Source organism: Halichoeres trimaculatus, unplaced genomic scaffold (assembly GCF_033239565.1).
Source record: "Halichoeres trimaculatus isolate MK-OKI-2021-1 unplaced genomic scaffold, fHalTri1.1 fHalTri1_scaffold_21, whole genome shotgun sequence".
Taxonomy (NCBI): Eukaryota; Metazoa; Chordata; class Actinopteri; order Labriformes; family Labridae; genus Halichoeres; species Halichoeres trimaculatus.
The window spans coordinates 23,344,247-23,361,885 of record NW_027437199.1 but is presented as its reverse complement, the minus strand read 5'-3'; the positions used below and the strand labels follow the sequence as shown (position 1 = coordinate 23,361,885).

General features: G+C 40.5%; 1 protein-coding gene across 4 annotated transcripts in view; it reads right to left on the bottom strand.

Annotated features, from left to right (window-relative positions):
• Window positions 1–13,542, bottom strand: part of mdfic (MyoD family inhibitor domain containing) — a 29,470-nt gene extending 15,928 nt beyond the window's left edge. The window contains exons 1-4 of one of the 4 annotated variants that reach the window (XM_074697763.1): window positions 13,419–13,542; window positions 13,238–13,315; window positions 12,797–12,969; window positions 10,877–10,972 (exon numbers count right to left, since the gene is read on the bottom strand). In XM_074697763.1, coding sequence (XP_074553864.1) covers window positions 10,877–10,972; window positions 12,797–12,890 — 190 coding nt within the window. In that variant the 5' untranslated portion in view covers window positions 12,891–12,969; window positions 13,238–13,315; window positions 13,419–13,542. Of the gene's footprint in view, window positions 1–10,876; window positions 10,973–12,796; window positions 12,970–13,237 lie in introns of all 4 variants that reach the window. The other 3 variants (XM_074697762.1, XM_074697761.1, XM_074697764.1) reach the window with 3 other exon arrangements.
• Between the last annotated feature and the right edge of the window lie 4,097 nt (window positions 13,543–17,639).

Genomic DNA, 17,639 nt, shown 5'->3' with positions numbered 1-17,639 from the left:
CCCAGAGACAGAGAGGAGAGACGGAAGGTGTTTGCCCAGGCTTATTAGAATGCCCATCATATTGAGCATACAGTTATTCAAATGTCACATCATGTCAGCCAAATAAACACAATCCACATCCTGTGTTTATCTCCTAATAGCTGTTATTACACAATGCTCCCCGTTTGTCAGGAAATGAGACATGAGGCACTTTCTTTTCTTCTTTCTGAGTTTCAAACTTGCAGCATTTAGCTCTGAAATGCTAATTCCTCTAACATAGCCAGCATTTGTTTATCTTTTTATGCTCTATATTAGAAAAGCATGTATATTTTCTGCTTGGCTGCTCATGTACCTGCATGATTGAAATGCTAATTTGTAAATGTGCAATGACCTAGGCAGACTCCCCTTACCACACACCACCACCCAGAGCCCCGCACCCCCTCCTCCATCCCGCCAAAACAGCCTGAGGTATCATCTCTCCTCCTAACAAACAGCAGCGTGTGGAGCAGCCCCTGCCTTTCAATCCAAAGGGATATATTTTCTCATTAGAAATTATACATCTTTCCTGGCCATATTTATAGACGCAAAACCAGGGGAATTATACTGCATGGAGAGTGCGAGGGACAGAGAGAGAGAGGGAGGAAAATAGTACAATGAATGTTATTACAAAGGGCTCTGATTGAAATTTTCCTTGGGCATATCAAAGCCTCGTTTACCGTTTGACCTTCCAAACTACGGGACAAGGACTTTCTTTATTGTCTGGGAAAAACGCATCCGAAAGACCAGAAAAGCGCCTCAAAGATCATTATTCAAGTGTCTCTGCACAACAAAACCCAGAACTGTGATTAGCATCAATATAATGCAGATATCAGCTGTGTGAAATGAGAGCAAATTGGCAATGTCAACTGGCGACCAGGAAGGAGCGTTTGGTTTGAAAATTAGCCTTCTGGCGTGGCGTTTGCAGAGAGGACAGCAACCTGACAGAGGCTAACAGAAATGTCACTTGTTTCAACAGATGCTTTTGTTAAAAATATGACGCAGGGTGTCACACAGCCTTCATAGTGTTGTCAATTTATACACACACGCGTAATGTTTTGTATTTATCCAAGATAAAGTGATGATGATGGCGGAGGAATGGGTGGTGATGACTGCTGAGGGTTGCTAAATTACCTGCTCTGATATTGGATCCTCATCAGCAGAAGTGACAAGCTGTGTGTGTGTGTGTGTGTGTGTGTGTGTGTGTGTGTGTGTGTGTGTGTGTGTGTGTGTGTGTGTGTGTATGTGTGTGTGTGTGCCCATGTGTTCGTTAACCTTTTACAGAACTCTATTAGCTCTCGTCATCTGTCAGGGCCCATCATATTGTGCAGCATCTCATTTAAGCAGGAAACATCACATTTTCGCCTGTTTTTCTCTCCCCATCCTAGGACAACGGGTGCATGTTGCTCATTTTTGACTCTGACACTCTTACTTTCTGTCCTGTTTTTAATTCACGGTGACAGTTGTTCAAATTTGGCTCCTCCAACCTGCTGAAGGGGAAATGACACGAGAAGACAGAGCTTAATATTATTTCCCCCACACCCCCTCCTAAGCACAGCCGCCTCCATGCAACAAAGAGAGAAGCAGGGCATTAGGGACTTGCTAATTTCAAATTTTGCTGCTGATTGAGTGGAAAAAATAACCCCCTCGGACCTTGTTCTGCTTAATTACATTTTACAGTAGAAAAGACAACTTGAAAGACAAGTGCTCGATTCGACGAACCTCTCCGAGAGCTCTTGCATGAGGCTGGTTGAGATGTGTGTGTGTGTGAGAGAGTGTGCATGTGTGTTTGGGGGTTGGTCAGCAATTATCCTTTGATTTTAAAACAGAATTCTTTCCCAGATTAATACATCTGTCTGCTTTTTAAATCAGTGAAACTCCCAATGAGATGCCATTTTCTCTGACATGAATCATGTAGATTGGGAGTCACTCACACCCTCTCCACCCGACCTCACCCCTGAGCTCTGGCTACAGAAGTTCTCTGGTCTCTCCACTGTTGTGTGGAATTTGGCATGGTGCTAATTTCAGTGCTGCTAATGCAGCACAACATGAAGGAGCACTACCAACCTGGCTGCTGCGAGACACTAAATGGTGTCTTTTTCGCTTCTTTCCTCATTTCGGAGATGAATTTGTTCGAGCCTGTTTCTGCATTAAGCTTTGTCAAACGCTTTTTCTTCTCCCTCATCTGTTTCTCACCATCCGAGGTGGAGTGCAGCAAAGAGAGACAGCTGAGTGCAGTATCTTTAAAAAGCTGCACATCTTGCACGAATTTAGGCTTTACACGGCTAGCTACCGCAATTTCTAGAAAGATCAATTATGACGTGACTCAGAGCAGGCCTGAGGGAGCTGCCAAGCTCCATACTCCAAAAACGTGCTCCACCCTCTCCTTCACTGACGACTCAAAACAAAACCAGAGCAACAGAGAGGGAGTGAATGGGGGGGTGAACGGGGGTATTTTCAGTTTCAGTTACATCGATGACTCAAATATTCCTCCAGCTTCAAAATCTCCTCACTGAAGTAGAAGTTCCACAGGAAACTCGCTTGTTTGAAATTCAACAGCAGGAGCACCGACATGCACATGTGCATATCTTGTACACATATACACAAAGGCATGCACAAACTTACACAACCACACACCAAATAATGTGCATGGTGCAGCAGATCCACTGTCTACCACTCCCTAGAAGCCTAAATAAAGCTGAGGTCTGTCTCTAGGTCAGAGAGGGGATAGGCAGTCTATCAAAATACCCCCACATCTAGTTCCTTTATTTGCTCAGTATCAATCTCAGTATTAACCCTCTGCTAATGGGACAGCTGTGGGTCAGCGCCTCGCATCTTCAGGATGCCAATCAGGGCCTTAAGCTGAGAGATCAGCCTTTGGGACAGAGGTGCTCGTCTGCCTTTGAGTGGCTTTTTAAACACGGAGACGCCTGTATCGATTTTAGCTCATGCCTGAAAGAGAGGAGGGAGTGGGGGTGTATTGCACTTGCTGGGGCCTGTGTTGGCTGTGGCTGTCTCCGAGTCTGGATGGGAGCCATCCACGGTCCCTGGTCACCCTCTGCTGATCAGGGGGGGCCTGACAGAATGACCTAGCGGAGAGGCACTGAACCTGCAAACACGAAGGGGGCAAGAAGCGGGAAGCTCGAGGGGGTCAGGGCTGGCGGGGGCAACATCAGCAGAGATCTCTGTAATAGAAAAGGGTTTTAACCTTAATGTTGGAGCCAAAACCCAGTTAGAGGCCAAGTAATCCCCCCTGCACTGCTCTCATTTGAACTGACTGATTTTTTTTTCTCTCACTACCCTCTCCATGAGAGAGACACGCCACCCTGCATGGTGTTGTTTGGAGAAGCAGTAAACACCAAAGGAGCGAGCCACTCGCTTCTCTGTTCTGGGCATGGGAGTGAAAAAGGCTTAGTAGTTTCATCTACGTTTCTCTATTGCTGGTTTACATTACTCAAGTTTACAACACAAATGTGCATAAATATCTTAAGTTTAGTCTATGTTGTACGGAAGCGTATTGCATTCACTTGAAGAAAAAAAACAACTCCAGTTTTTCAGAGTAATTTATTCTTGGGTTTGTTATTTTTGTGGTAATTAATTTTGTTTTTCTGATTAATATTTTTTTATTGGTTTGTTTTTTTGTTATAATTATTATATTGGTTTGTTTTATGTTATAATTATTTCTGTTTTTATAAGTAATTTTTTGCGGTAATTAATTTTGTGATTATTAATTTTGTTTTTCTGATTAATATTTTTTTATTGGTTTGTTTTATGTTATAATTATTTCTGTTTTTATGAGTAATTTTTTTTGTGGTAATCAATTTTGTGATAATTAATTTTGTTTTTCTGATTAATATTTTATTAATGGTTTGTTTTTTGTTAGAATTATTTCTGTTTTTGAGTAATTAAAAAAAATTCTACCGGCTTTCCAGTGTAGAAGCAATGCATTTTTTTAATGCCACATCTTCGTCTATTCCTTAAGTATTACTTTGAACAATACGCTTATATAAAATAGAAGGATAAAGTCGAAAACATAACAAGGGTTTCATACCTTGTGTGTGGCTGATACCTTACCGTTAATGACCCAGTACGGACCGGTAGAAAGTTAAGGATAAGGCATATATGTGCCGAACAGGATCTCTGATCCGTGCGGGACACAGGAGCCACCACACTCACGGGAGTGGTCTGCAGGTTGGAGGTTCTCTCGGGATTTCTAAGTATCTCGATACTTCAGGAAAAAATTACTCCTAAAAACAGGAAAAAAGTAATCTGAACACTGAAAAAAAAAATACTTATAAAAACAGAAATAATCATAACAAAAAACAAACCAATAAAAAAATGTTAATCAGAAAAACAAAATTAATTACCACAAAAAAACAAACTGAAGAATAAATTCCTCAGAAAACCTGAGTTTTTTTTTTTTTTTTTTTTTTGTCCTTCAAGTGAATGCAATACGCTTTGGTAATGTTGCACTGGTAAAAGAAAAAAAGTTTAAATGGAGTTCCTACATCTACAAATGCCTTCAGCAAAGTGTAGTTTCTATGCAGATGTGTAGCTTTCTCTTCTACCAACTTTTTGGGTCACTACTGAGCACTCATGACTTAGTTAAAGTCGAAGCATTATTTTACAAATTAACAATCTAAAAAATAGAACATTTTTCATTTTATTCCTCCAGTCAATGGTTGTAGTGCTACTTAAAGCTAAACCACATTATACAACAGGAGAAGAAGAATGCTAACTGCATCTTATTGATAAAGAAGTAAGAGAAAAAATTTGTGCTAAAAAGTGATGGACCTGACATTTTAGCTTCTTCTTGAGTGAAATATTGGAATCAAATTAAAAACACCTCTGCATTTTTTTCTGAGGACATTGCTCTCTTCTTACTCGACTGTAACCGTTTTAAAAGTGCATTTTATTCACCAAGTTATAAAGTTATTGCATGATCAGAAGAATAGCTTCACATTTAACTCACCAATACTATAAGAAAGGCATGTCCAAAGTCAAGCCTGGTGTCCCAAGGTCCATTTAATACAACCCCCAGCTTTCATCTTAAAATCTATGTATCATGGCACTGAAATGAATCATGTTCTTCATTATGTGCACTAGGGGTGTGCCATATCATACCGTCTACAATAATACAGCTTAATTTTTTTGATGATATAAATTTGTCATTTCAGGATGTTTACAGTGCAGAGATTCAATGACGTATGACGCTCACTGCTGTGCACAAAACAACAATGGCCGAGAGCCGGAGTAGCACGGCAGCATCAACTTCGTCCTCACATGAGGATTAAGTGCCTAAAAGAGGAGCTACTTCAGTGATGTGGAGGTGGGTTGGCTGACCAAGGATCAGATGCGCAGAAAAACACATTAAATGCGCAGTTGAACTATTATCGTAAAGGGTGGTGACATGGATATTTTTGCCTCTACGACGGACGAGGGGTCGAGCTGAACATTCTAACCGTATAGAGGGATTTTTAGTCTATGTCATCATAAAGCTGTGCATGCATCCTGACCGCAGAAGCAGCATTTAGCTCCATTTATTCCCGTTCATGAAGTGGGGTTGTATGAGCTCTATGTGACCACTAAGGACATTAGATACAGTAGAAAGTTGTCTCCTCTCCCTCAGTAAGACACAGACTGTAATCAATGGTAAAGAGGAAATAGGCGCTAACAGGGAGAGACTGTACCAAAGTCATAGGCCATTTTCTCTTCCTACAAGAACTAAAATTTAAAAAGTAACACCACAGTTTAAGAGTACGCTACATAAAATATTTTTTTAAGTGCATTAAGTCTTCGGAAATATAAACATCTATCCGGACCTAACTACCTGGTCATGTGTCCTTCCGCGCAGCACTAGTGCGCTCCGTCCCCCCTCCTCCTTTCAACTGTAGGGAATGTAAACAAGCTGTGCTTCGGGCACCGGTTGTAGCCTCGTGTAAGTTTGATCAAGTATGGTAATTCTTTTGTTTGTACTCTAAGGATTGTGAGGCAGCGTAGGAAATTCAAAATGAGTGACTATGACAGCGACGATGAAGTTTCATTCACTTTGGAAGCAAAAGGATACCTGTATGAACCGAAGTAGCTACACAGAAGAAGAGCTGCTACAGATGGAGACTGAAAGGAATACAGAGGAAACATCCACAGACACTGGACATCAAGATAGAGTCGGAAATACTCAGTGATGTAAATGTCTGAGCTGTGACTCAATGCTCATGGATGCTGAGTGTTACTGCTGCCACGAGTGGAACTTGGTTACAGACACTCTTCAGAATTTGTCCGAGGACACTGCTGGCTCTCAAGCCGTTTGTATAACTCATCACACAGATTTCCCTGCTCTTTTAAATTCTGGAGTGTCCTGTAACAGCAACAACAACAACAACAACAACAACAACAACAACAACCACAACAACAACAACAGTCGTGGCAGCAGCAAAGCCACTGATGCAAAAGTCCAAATTAGGTTAAAAAACAAAATAAAAGATAGATTATTCAACATCAGAAGTTATTATTAACGTCGTCCATTGTATCTGTCACGATAAGCGTATCCTTATTGTGTGAACAGTTACCCTGATCAAGTAATGCTCAATATTTGTTAAATGAATTAAAATAGACATTAGATGAATGGTTTGAAAAATAATCATTTAGGACAGCTCTAATCAGGAGACACCTGAGGGACAGGTGAGCTTTCATTTCATTAGTCTGTGATGATGGAAAAAGAAGGTTTGAGCTCACTTTCTTTAAGAAATCTCCAAAAGAAAAAGTCAACAAATAAAGGATTCATGTAACGTTCACTTTAATAAATATCTCTTTCAGTACAGTTTAAAATCTGGCACATCAACTCTTTCTTTTCTTGCAGTGTTTTTGCTTTAAATAATAAAACATCTAGATGTTTTTTGAAACACTTGAGCCGTTTATAAAAATGGAGGTCAAGAGGTGTGAAGATAACTTGGTAAGATTGCTCCTTGTATCTAAAAGCTCTGCACTGAGAAAGAAAACACTTCTTCCTCCTCAGTCAGGCTCCATACATGTTGCCTCGCGTCTTGCATAAGCACTTAAAAGGCTGCAGTCCATGAATCGAGGTATGCATATCTCATCATTTGGCTCAAGTATTTTGAATATCTTTAAAAAAAAATTAAGAGTGAATAGGCTAGGGCACTTCGGGTAAAATATGCTAATTAACACACTTGAAATTCCCCATATGAAATATATCTGCAGCAAGACAATGAGGAAATAATTACAACAGAGGTAGAATTACAATGGCCATTTTAATCAACCCCTACACTAGCATTTCACCCTATTTATACAGTTTTTGATTCCATGACCCACTGGTAAGTAATCACTTGAAAATTACGGTTCAGTTTATAATAGGTCTTTGCTTTAGACACATAATTTCTGCGGAGAAAGGGCTCTGAGGATTACAATGAAGATATGAATCTTGCATAACAACAATCACTGTGCAGTTCCTATAGATGAAGAAAGAAAAGCATTGAGGGGAAAGAAAAACTGGCATGAGGTTAAAAAGTCTTTGAGCACTTAAGCAACTTTGGAATATACATGAGGCAACGCGGGACGGGCCAAGAATGTTGATTCAACACTTGGGCTGCAAAATATTTCAGCTCTGATAATGAAAATGATGAGGAGGAGGCACTTGCCCTTTGTTACATCCCCGTACGACTTCTCAAACCGTCTAGTACTATAACGCTTTATAGTTTGGAGTATAAATTTTAATTGTTGCACTGTCAAGGAATCTTTTCTTACAGGAGGAGTGCATGTCTGACCATTCAAACAACCCTTTTTACTGCATTTATTAGGGGTCACAAATTCACTTCCAAAAGGTCAATCCTGCACACAGGTACTAACCTGAGAGGTGTGCCTCTCAAGCGCCCAATCAGGGATTCACACAAAGGCCACGCTAATGTCTTCCTTTAAAAAGAGCCATGTTATTTGACCTTCTTTTCTCACTACAGAATTCAGTGAGATAAAAAAACACACCTCTTCCTCAGAAGCTCGTAAGGTCATCTTTATCAACCACAGAAGCTTTAAAAAAGTATGTGACAATCTGGTGAATAATGCAGCGATTAAACTCCCAAAACTGGTGCTGGGTGGTGGCAATTTATTCTGCAGCAGGGGTGAGGGAGCCGAGGTCCTGTTTGCAGGAGATATCAGCTGCTTGAAAACCCACAGCGGTCTCTTGAGGAATGTCCATCTCCCCCACAAGATTCTCCCTCCTCCCCCAGGATGGAGGAGCCACAGAGGAGCCTCCCTCTGACATGGGCTTCACAGAAAGAGCAGGATTAGCCTTTTTATTCTGTGAAACGAGCTGAAGCAGTTTCAGTGGAGTTTTACAGATTTTTAAAGATAATTTCGGGAGTTTTGTTCCTTTGATTTTAAATCACGAAGAAACACTTTTAATTAGGGATGCATGATATTGGATTTTTGCCGATATCCGATATGCCGATATATCAAAACCCCTTTTGGCCGATACCGATAATCACAAGTTTGTTTGTTTTTTCACTGTAAAGAAAGCTAAGTCTATCCTGTACTGGAATTTACATGTTACTCTTATTGTGACGGTCTTATTTGTTAAAGAAACACACATAAAACAAGACAAAAAAACATTTGATTTTACCATAAATAAGAAATGTATTATTTTTTCAAACTCAAGACATTCAGTATTGAAATACAGAAAAATAATTTCTTTAGATCACATGAACTTTAAATGTACAATGCATTTTTAAACATAACCAAGTTGCATTTGATAGAGCTACTGTAACAACCTGGTGACAGACACAGAGCTCTGCAGTGCAAATAAATGAAGTGCTACATTTTATTGAAGGAGCTTATTTTTCAGATGGAAAATAATAATAATCCTAACTTATAGCATCTTATCGGCTGTGTCTATCGGCAGAAATGTTCATATCTGCCGATACCAATAAATGTGTTTTTAAGCTTTTATCAGCCGATACCAATATTGTGACGATAATATCGTGCATCCCTACTTTTAATTCAATAAGGAGCCGCTGCTCTGTTTACTTTCCTGCTTTTAGGGCTTTGAGAAACAACTTGTCAAAACCACGGTATCCAAGCTGAAATAGGATCAGTGCTGTTATTACAACACCACAATAGGCTTCCTCTTGTTGTGAAAAGCCACTCTCCACATTCTGTACACAACCTTTAAATGGGACATCAGGGAAGGGGGGAGAACACTGAGGGCCAGGATGTGGGCAGGCAGATGATTTCTTATTGATTTCCTGTTTCTGGACAAAGTAGGGCTCTCAATTACCCGAGCAAGAGAGCCACCTGATTGGTCAATGCCACAAACAAAACCTCTGTGAGGCTGTGGCACAAATGGGTCAACATGGAACCCTCAGTACTGTGAAATCTAAATGTGATTTAACCACGAACAGACACTGGAATTTAACTCATAGCACAGATCTGTAGTGTAGCCTTTGTTCTTCACTGCTATTTTCTGTTCTAGCAACTCTCAGAAGAGAAGTGGTGCATCTTCCTGCCTCTACAATTCCCTCACCAGACAGTTTGTGTGTGTACAAGAGAGAGAGCCGTGTGTGTGTGTGTGTGTATGTGTGTGTGTATGCTGAGGGGGGTGACATCAATTACAACGCAAAACTGTTGTCACAGGGGCTTATCTGCTGAGATGAAAGAAAAGCATGCCTGCCCCCCAGAAGTGCAATGCTCCCCACACCTGCCAAGCTAGAAAGACCTCTTGACAGAAAATCTTTTTTTTTTGCAACTGAATCTCTTTTTCCTCCTGATTCAGTAAACAAGCCACTGGCAAGTCATTAAGCTTTATACAAAAACAAGGCAGGAAAAAAGCACCCTGGAAAAGTTAACAACCTGGAAACAAAAGGAGTGTTGTGGCAAATGCGAAATTCTTTTTATAGCTCTACTCGCGCATGGGTGAAAGCGATCAGCCGCTATTAGCCTTTGCCTGACACATCTCACTCTTCCTAAGAACAATAAGACACACACAAAGCTTTTAGCTGGTTTCTTTTTGTGACCTGCAATCTGGAGCTGAGTGTTGAGTCACATTACTGAACTAAAGAGCACCAACACTTAATGAGACCTGCTAATAGCTCTGGCACTTAAAAGGCAAATAACTGTTTTGCAAAATCTATCAGTGTCACGAAATTTGCATAAAACAATGTCCCTGCATCATAGAAGTTCTGAAATAAAGTTGCAGAAAAACTGAAATCTCAAAGTGAATGTCAGGAGTGTGTTAGATGACTGACAGGAACAATACATCCCTGCTCTGTTGACTCTATTTGTACGCAATTACTCCAAAAGAGGGAAAATGCCCGCAGCAGCTGCCACAATCCTTTTCCAATAGGTACATCTTTGGTGCAGTGTAAAAACTTTGTGGCTACGAAGCAATCAGTGCCTTGAAAGATTTACTGCCAGAACCACAAAGAGGATTTCCCCACTTCCCAAAGAGAGAGCGCTGAGGGTTGGAAGGAGAAACAAAAATGAAGGATGGAGCCAAGCCGTGGTCATTATGGAGAATGAAAGAGCACGCATGTTACCCTTTCCTTGTCAGAGGAGCTCACAGATATCTTTGAAGTTACAACAATCTGAAAAACTGAAGCTAACGTTTGAGTTAGCGAACTGAACCTTGCCATGTGCAGCTGTCTTACCAACAACTGTTTTTGAAGACTAACCCCTTTAAGTCTTACATAAAACATCACTAAACACCTACTGCAGTTAAGCTCAACCATCTGACTTCTCCGGCAAACTATGTTAATCGTTCTCTCCAATTAAACGCCTCATTGTTGTTTATCATTAGAAATAACACCCGACACCCTGCTGTCCGCCTCCAGCTTTCCCATGTTGTTAAACTTACTTCTGACAGGCTCGCAGAAACCCAGCTCCTCCTCTGTCATGTGAGTCTGTCCGTCTCCTTTCCTGGTTTGTCCTGATGATTCACCGTTGCATGCATCTGGGGTCACAAGTGTTTAAAGTTAAAAACATGTCTGCAAGAGGAAAAGTTGTTGCACACAAAGTTAAGCAGCAAAAATGTTATGGTGGATAGTTAAGAGCAGAGAGCGCTCCGGTTGTTTACTTTAATGTTATCCCATTACGAGCTTGGCTGTTCTGAATTAGCGTGCATTATGGTTGTTCCTCCAAAGACACGTCTAAACTTTTAAGCAGGGTCAGCCACAACGGACAAAATATCAGAGACAGCTGGACGAGCAAAAGGTGCGGGGGCCGCTCTGCTGGTTTTCGCCAGAAAAAATACAGGCCGCTGGCAAATGGTTGCACAACATAGTGGGGCGGTTCAGGTAAAGGCCGTGCCAGAGCTCTGGATCTCATTTTCTCTCCCTCTGTTCCCGGGTGTGCTCTACCTGCCAAGCTGCCTTTTTTACTGCCATAAAGGCTGCATTCATTTAAATTGGAAAAAGTATGCGGGCAAAAAACTCCAGGCTTGATACCTCTGCCTGTAAAAGCGCGGGAGACAGCTCCACTCATCTCCTTAAGCTGTGACTTTTGGCGTTTTGACTTCTGACGCTCTGCTTGACGCACACTGCCACTCTGTTGGGTAAATAAACCTTCCACAATGACTTTATTCACTGGTTTGCAGCCAGACGCAGCTCTTAGCCTGCAACTTTAAACACACTTATCTTACACTCAGGAGAAAAACGCTGAAGAATGATTCACCAACACGTTTATCAGAGCCTGACGTGTTTGTTCCGACGCTACAACTCTCTCTGTTTGTAAGCTGTGATGGATGGAGGAGCGGAGCCGATGGGTGCAGGCCAGCAGCGGCAGATAGATGTGGCACATATCTTGGCGTGGAGCTGATGTATGGTAGCAGTACTTGCGTTAGCAGCAGTACTGTGTGATGCATCGCAGTATTTAGTGATCACAGTTAGAAATAAATTGCTCTGTTCTCAGTACATCTGCAGTCCCTGGAGAGGGAGAACCAGTCTTAACTGTGAGCGCCTTTGAAGGGTCCGGCGAAAATCCATTCGCAATCCAGCAGCCCTAGTGATTGCTTACTTTGTCCTACTTTGCTATTTTTTGACAGTGCCATAATGATGCTTGGTATAAATAGGCTGGTTAACGGTTCATTGCTTGTTTGAAGAAAAATGAAAAGGGGTGTGGGGGTAAGCTTATTTTACATGTGATAATCTTAGGGGCAACTAGAAAGTTAATTAAAAACTATAATTGGCTGTGGTTGCTGTTAATAGTCACCAGGGCGTTTCTTCAGACTTTATTGAGGGAAAAAGCAAAAACATTATCAAGGCTTAACACTGGAGCACTCAGATGTTGATGTATACTAAAAGTCAGATGAATGTAATTTAAAAAGACAAGGCTGATACTGTCCCAAGCAGCCTGATAACTAGTAATCTGTTACGCCTTCACTGATTAGCTTCCTTTATGTGGTTTTTCTCTTGTTTTCTCTCTTGTTTGACTGACTGAGCTACATGAGCTCTTGACTGAAGATGTCACAGATATTTATAGCTGGCTTTAATTACTGAGGCACTTCATAAACATGCATGACAGTGAACTTTATGTGCATAAAAATCATACTTTACAGCAGGGATTTCTGTTGTTTGGAGGTCACAAGCAGATTTTTTTGGCTTTTGTGGCATAGTTACTGGCAGGAAACATGCTGATCCAGGCTCTTTTCACTGTTAAGGATGTTTCTACACCATCTTATCTGTTTCATAGATTAGCTTATTCACCTTTAGGAAGTCTTTGACCCCTAAATGTCACTTTCACACCCCTTGCTGTTAAATCCTGTGTGCTGTGTCCTTACCTTGAGAGGCTGACAGAAGGGGACTGCTCTCCTGCTGGGGGCCCTTTCCTGGCCCTGCCAGCCCATCCGCAGGACAGACAGTCTCCTTGGACATGAGACAGTCGTCTTTTGGGAAAAACACAGCAGAAGTAGTTCCTCCCTTTCCTCAGCCCTCAGCGCTGTGAAAACCAATCCTTCATCATCAGCACAGGCATCAGGACACAAAGCACCCCCGTTTGAATCATTCCTTAACTTCACAAAGTCGTCTGCTTATTCACACACTGAGAAAGTGACGTCGAGCTGCAGTGAAACTTAGTGGAAATTTCCCTTCCTTCGCTTTTTTTACGTAAACTTGAGCCACATGCAGCCCATTCCTTCACACTCTTCATGAGAACTCCGCGGACGCTCTTAAAGTGCTGTTTACAGCAGAGGAGGATATATTTTTCACAAAGCTTCACTTACCTTTCAAACATGACAACTCCCTCGCTTCAAATGTGAATTATTCTCATCCTTCCTTCCTCCTACACTTTCCCCAAGTCGCTGGAAGAAAAACACAAACCGGGTGAAAGAGCAAACTTCGAGTCCAGAACTTTTTTTCACATGAAGTGAAACTCTCTGCCTGACTTGGACGTTCAAAATATACCAAAAACAAATCCTCAGGACGCCGTCGACGCTGAGTGTCGGTACTTTGCTGACTTCTTAAACATTTTCATCATATCCGGATTCCTGAAGTGGAGCCAGTGAAGCCTCTCTTCACTCCCTTTCACTCCCGTCACTTGGAGCAGGCAGAGAGAGCCCTCCCTTAACATGTGTCCACAGAAATTAACTCAGGAAAAACGGAAAAACAACTCATAATGTTGGAAAAGTACCGTTTCACTCTCTTTCTGCTTCTGTCTTATTAAAAAAGGTGTGTCAAAATCTAGCTTTGCCTATCAAAGTTAACTTAGTGATTGAACAGCACCTGTTTAATTTCTGTGCAAATGTATCCAGTGGTGTACCGCATCCAATCAATTACATTTACTCCAGTGAGCGCAATGGAGCAGCATGTCCTTCTGTTTAAAAATCAGTACTCTGACTGGTACTTCAGCAGCTTTGTGTGAAGTTTAGAACGATACTATTTTTAAATGACATCAGATACCAAGGACTACAGGATCCAGGCTGTCCCACAACAGAGTGACTGCAGCTGATTGGCTGACATCTGCAGGTGTATTCACACCTGTGGCTTCTTGTTTTGTTCAGATTCAGGGCTAAAATGATCAAATTGTTGCAGCTCTGGCCCCTTTTACACAACAACATTTTATCCAAAAATGCTAAAACGCAGTGAAAAAATATGAGTTTACACAGAAAGGCCGAGGGACTGAAAACACTGTAGTAAACATGCCAGGCCTGTAGGTGTAGGCCAGGGGTCTGCAACCTTTACTTTCCAAAGAGCCGTTTTGTCTCAGCTCACCTGGATAAAAGTCATTCAGGAGCTGCAAAATCTACTTTATCTTCACATTAAGACAATAAAGTGTGTAATCAGGTAAATAATAATTATCTAAACAAGAAGTTTTTGTGTTTATAAATTTGCACATGTGATTTCTTCGTTTTTTATTTTTAATAAATTTGCAAATTTAAGAAAAAAAAAGAAATTTGTAGAGTCATAGATTTTATAAATTTGCAAAATGTATGAAACATTGATAAGTTAGAAATTTAAAAAAAAATCAAAAATTTGCAAAATAAAAAAATGTAATTCAAAAATGTGCAAAATTCACAAAAAATGCTGAAATGTCATAAATTTGAAATAAAAAATTTGCTAAATCTTCACAAAAAAAAAAAAAGAATTGTGGAACTCTTTTTCTTAATTTGAAAAAAAAAAAAAAAAAAAGTTCAAAAAACTGCAAAAAAAAAATCACAAAAAATTAAAAGCTTTGTTTCAAGAGGTGATGCATTCTTAGTAAAAAAAAAAAAAATATATTATATTATGTTTTTACTTTGTGTTTGTGTGGTTATCATTAATACCCTCTGTAAGAAAAATATTAAAAGACCTTTATTTTTATGATATTTTTAAAGCTACAAGGAGCCACTGCAAAGGAGTCAAAGAGCCGTAAGGCTCCAGAGCCACAGGTTGCAGACCCCTGGTGTAGGCTATAACTGTCTTGTCCAGAAGCCGCTTTGGGGAGATCTCCACTAAAGTAGAGTTGAGCCGATCATCTGATGCTTTGGTAAATACTTAGTGCAGAAGTGAAGCAACAGATGCATATTTTCTATAAATACAGTCTGCAGATTGAGCAGTACATGCACAACACAGTAGTCCAACAACGGTCGTCACAACTGGACTGTTGTACTGTTGTATACGCTAGCCTGGAGCGGAGCGTGACATCAGCGTTTTCCACTGAAAACGCCGGCTTACTTTTTACATGGCAACATTGTCAGCAGCGTTTCATAAAAGTCCCACTCTCTCCCACTCGTTTTGGGTGGGCTGAAACACCGTTTCTTTGTGGCCTAAATGCAACAAAACTTTTGTGTTTCACCCTAAAACTGTTGTCGTGTAAACAGCCCCTCAGTCACTTGGTTCAAAAGTCTCCTAGGGGTTATTGCACAAAACCAGCATAAAGGATTAGCTGGTTAATATAGGTTATCCTGGATGAACTAAGCCTCAAATTGGTTGCACGAAAGCAGGCCAAGTTTATACTGAACAAGTAACCATGGTGATGTATTCTCTACAGCTAGCCTGCTCCAGACCAGGCTAACAACCAGGATAAGATTAATCCTGAGGTGGCTCTGCTGTGAATACTGTTAGAGATTAGTGTGGTTCACAGCATTTTCATTGTTTAACATGGTTCTACATGTTACATCATTTAATCATCCTGCATCCAAATATTATAGCTGCAGTCATTTAGGGTATACTCACACCTGGATCGTTTGGGGCAGTTGTTCCAAAACAATGAGCAGCCCCCCCGGAAGTCTGGTTCGTTTGGGCATATGTGAACACAATCGCTCTCAGATGCGGGACAAAACAAGCAGGTCAAGATCGCCAAAAATAGGTGGTCTCAGCTCGCTTCCATTCGGGACCCTGAAGTGGTTCCTTTACAGTGAGAACACAAACACCCCAGCAACCACCACAACTGACTTATAACTGTGGCTCACACTGTAGTGATGGGGGCAGTAGTAGTCAGAACAGTAGAAGAAGAAGAAGAAGTAGAAGAATCAACCACAGCAGCAGAAGAAGAGAAGACCAAAGAACAGAGGAAAATGGGTTGTTGGCTCTAGTGCAGCAGTTAAGAATTAAAGTGCCTTATGGAAGTGCCTCAATGCAGTCAGGACTCTTAAAAACTACATATGTTGATCATATAATACACACTGTTACATGAGCCATAAAAGCATTAATGCTAATTAGCCACACACGTTGTTGATGCGCCATGAAGATAAGGAAACTCTTCACCTTCCAGGTAGGATTCCTGACCAATGAGAGAAAAAAATTGATCGCACATGGCATTTGTTTACAACTTTTGCCTTGTGAACACAAACAAACCAAGTGACAACCACTACAATTGTATAATTTTTGCCCCTGAATCGGAACAAAGGAAACGGGCCACAGGTGTGAACACACCCTTCATTTGCTGGTTGACTTTTAGTATTATTTATCTGCGCAGATTATATAAAGACAAAAAGCACATATAAAAAGACAAAATTTATGCGCAAGTAAAGCGAGAAGCCAAATGGTTTTCTTTCCTTTCCTTATGAGTACAACACAAACACTGAAATGTTCAAAAAGATACAAAACATAAAACCTTACTCAAACAGGTAGCCACAATAGAATACAGGTGTTAAAAAACCCCAAAACATACAGTATGAGAACAAGGTGATTAAAAAAAGAAATAAATAAATGTCACCTCTTAAACATTTGAACTACAATGACACCGACAGAAGATCATTTTGTTTTAACTGACTGCAAAAAATAGACAAAGTGATGACTATCCCTTTAGATCTTAAGGGTTCCACATTATTCAGACTTTATTTTTTAACTTCAACAATCCTCCCTTCATTCATTTGGTCTCATTGCTGTCAGGTTGAGTGTTATATTGCAATACTAATAAAAACTGCTTGTTAAATTATAGTCAAGGGTTTGATTGATGTGTTTATCACTGCAGTCAGTTTTGTTACTTTTAAGGGTGAGGGTTTATTACCATTTTTTCTAGGTGTCAGGGTTTAATTTAGAATTTTGGATCTCGTGTTGTACGTTTTCTGTGTACATACATTTTGTTTAGTGTTGGTAGTACACCGTGTATTCAGATTTGTAAATCAGCTGTATACCCCACATTCATCATAAAAGAAAGAAAAAGACATTTTTTATGTGTAACTTGCCACACAGCAGTTTATTTTCATATTCAGTCTTCACCTTTTGCCAGATCCTGTTCTGACTGTTTGGTCATATGGAGGATAATGGATGAAACAGCACACAAGATGGGAAAAATTGAGTCAACAGATAAAACTGACACAGAGTAGATACGTTCTCTAGACTTAATTATATCCTACATAACCTAAGTAACATGCACTTATATGCACACATTTAGACAAACAAATGGAAAATACTACTATTTATTTATTTAAGTCCTGACTGAGCCCAGCAACTGTTAACTGTAACTATGACAGGTCCTGTTTAGTACACTTTATTAATTGTACATGTTTGGGCGACTTACACATCAAGTCAGTCCGCTTTTGTTTGCCAGGCTTACTTTCTCTCCTCTTTAACAGCGTTGATGTTGATTTTTTTCATACTATATCTCTGATTTCTTCAGATGGTGGAGCTGTGTAGGGGACGTGTTTCCATGCTCCGTTTTCCATGGTTCCGTGGTTCTGTGATCGATCTCACAGTCTTCTT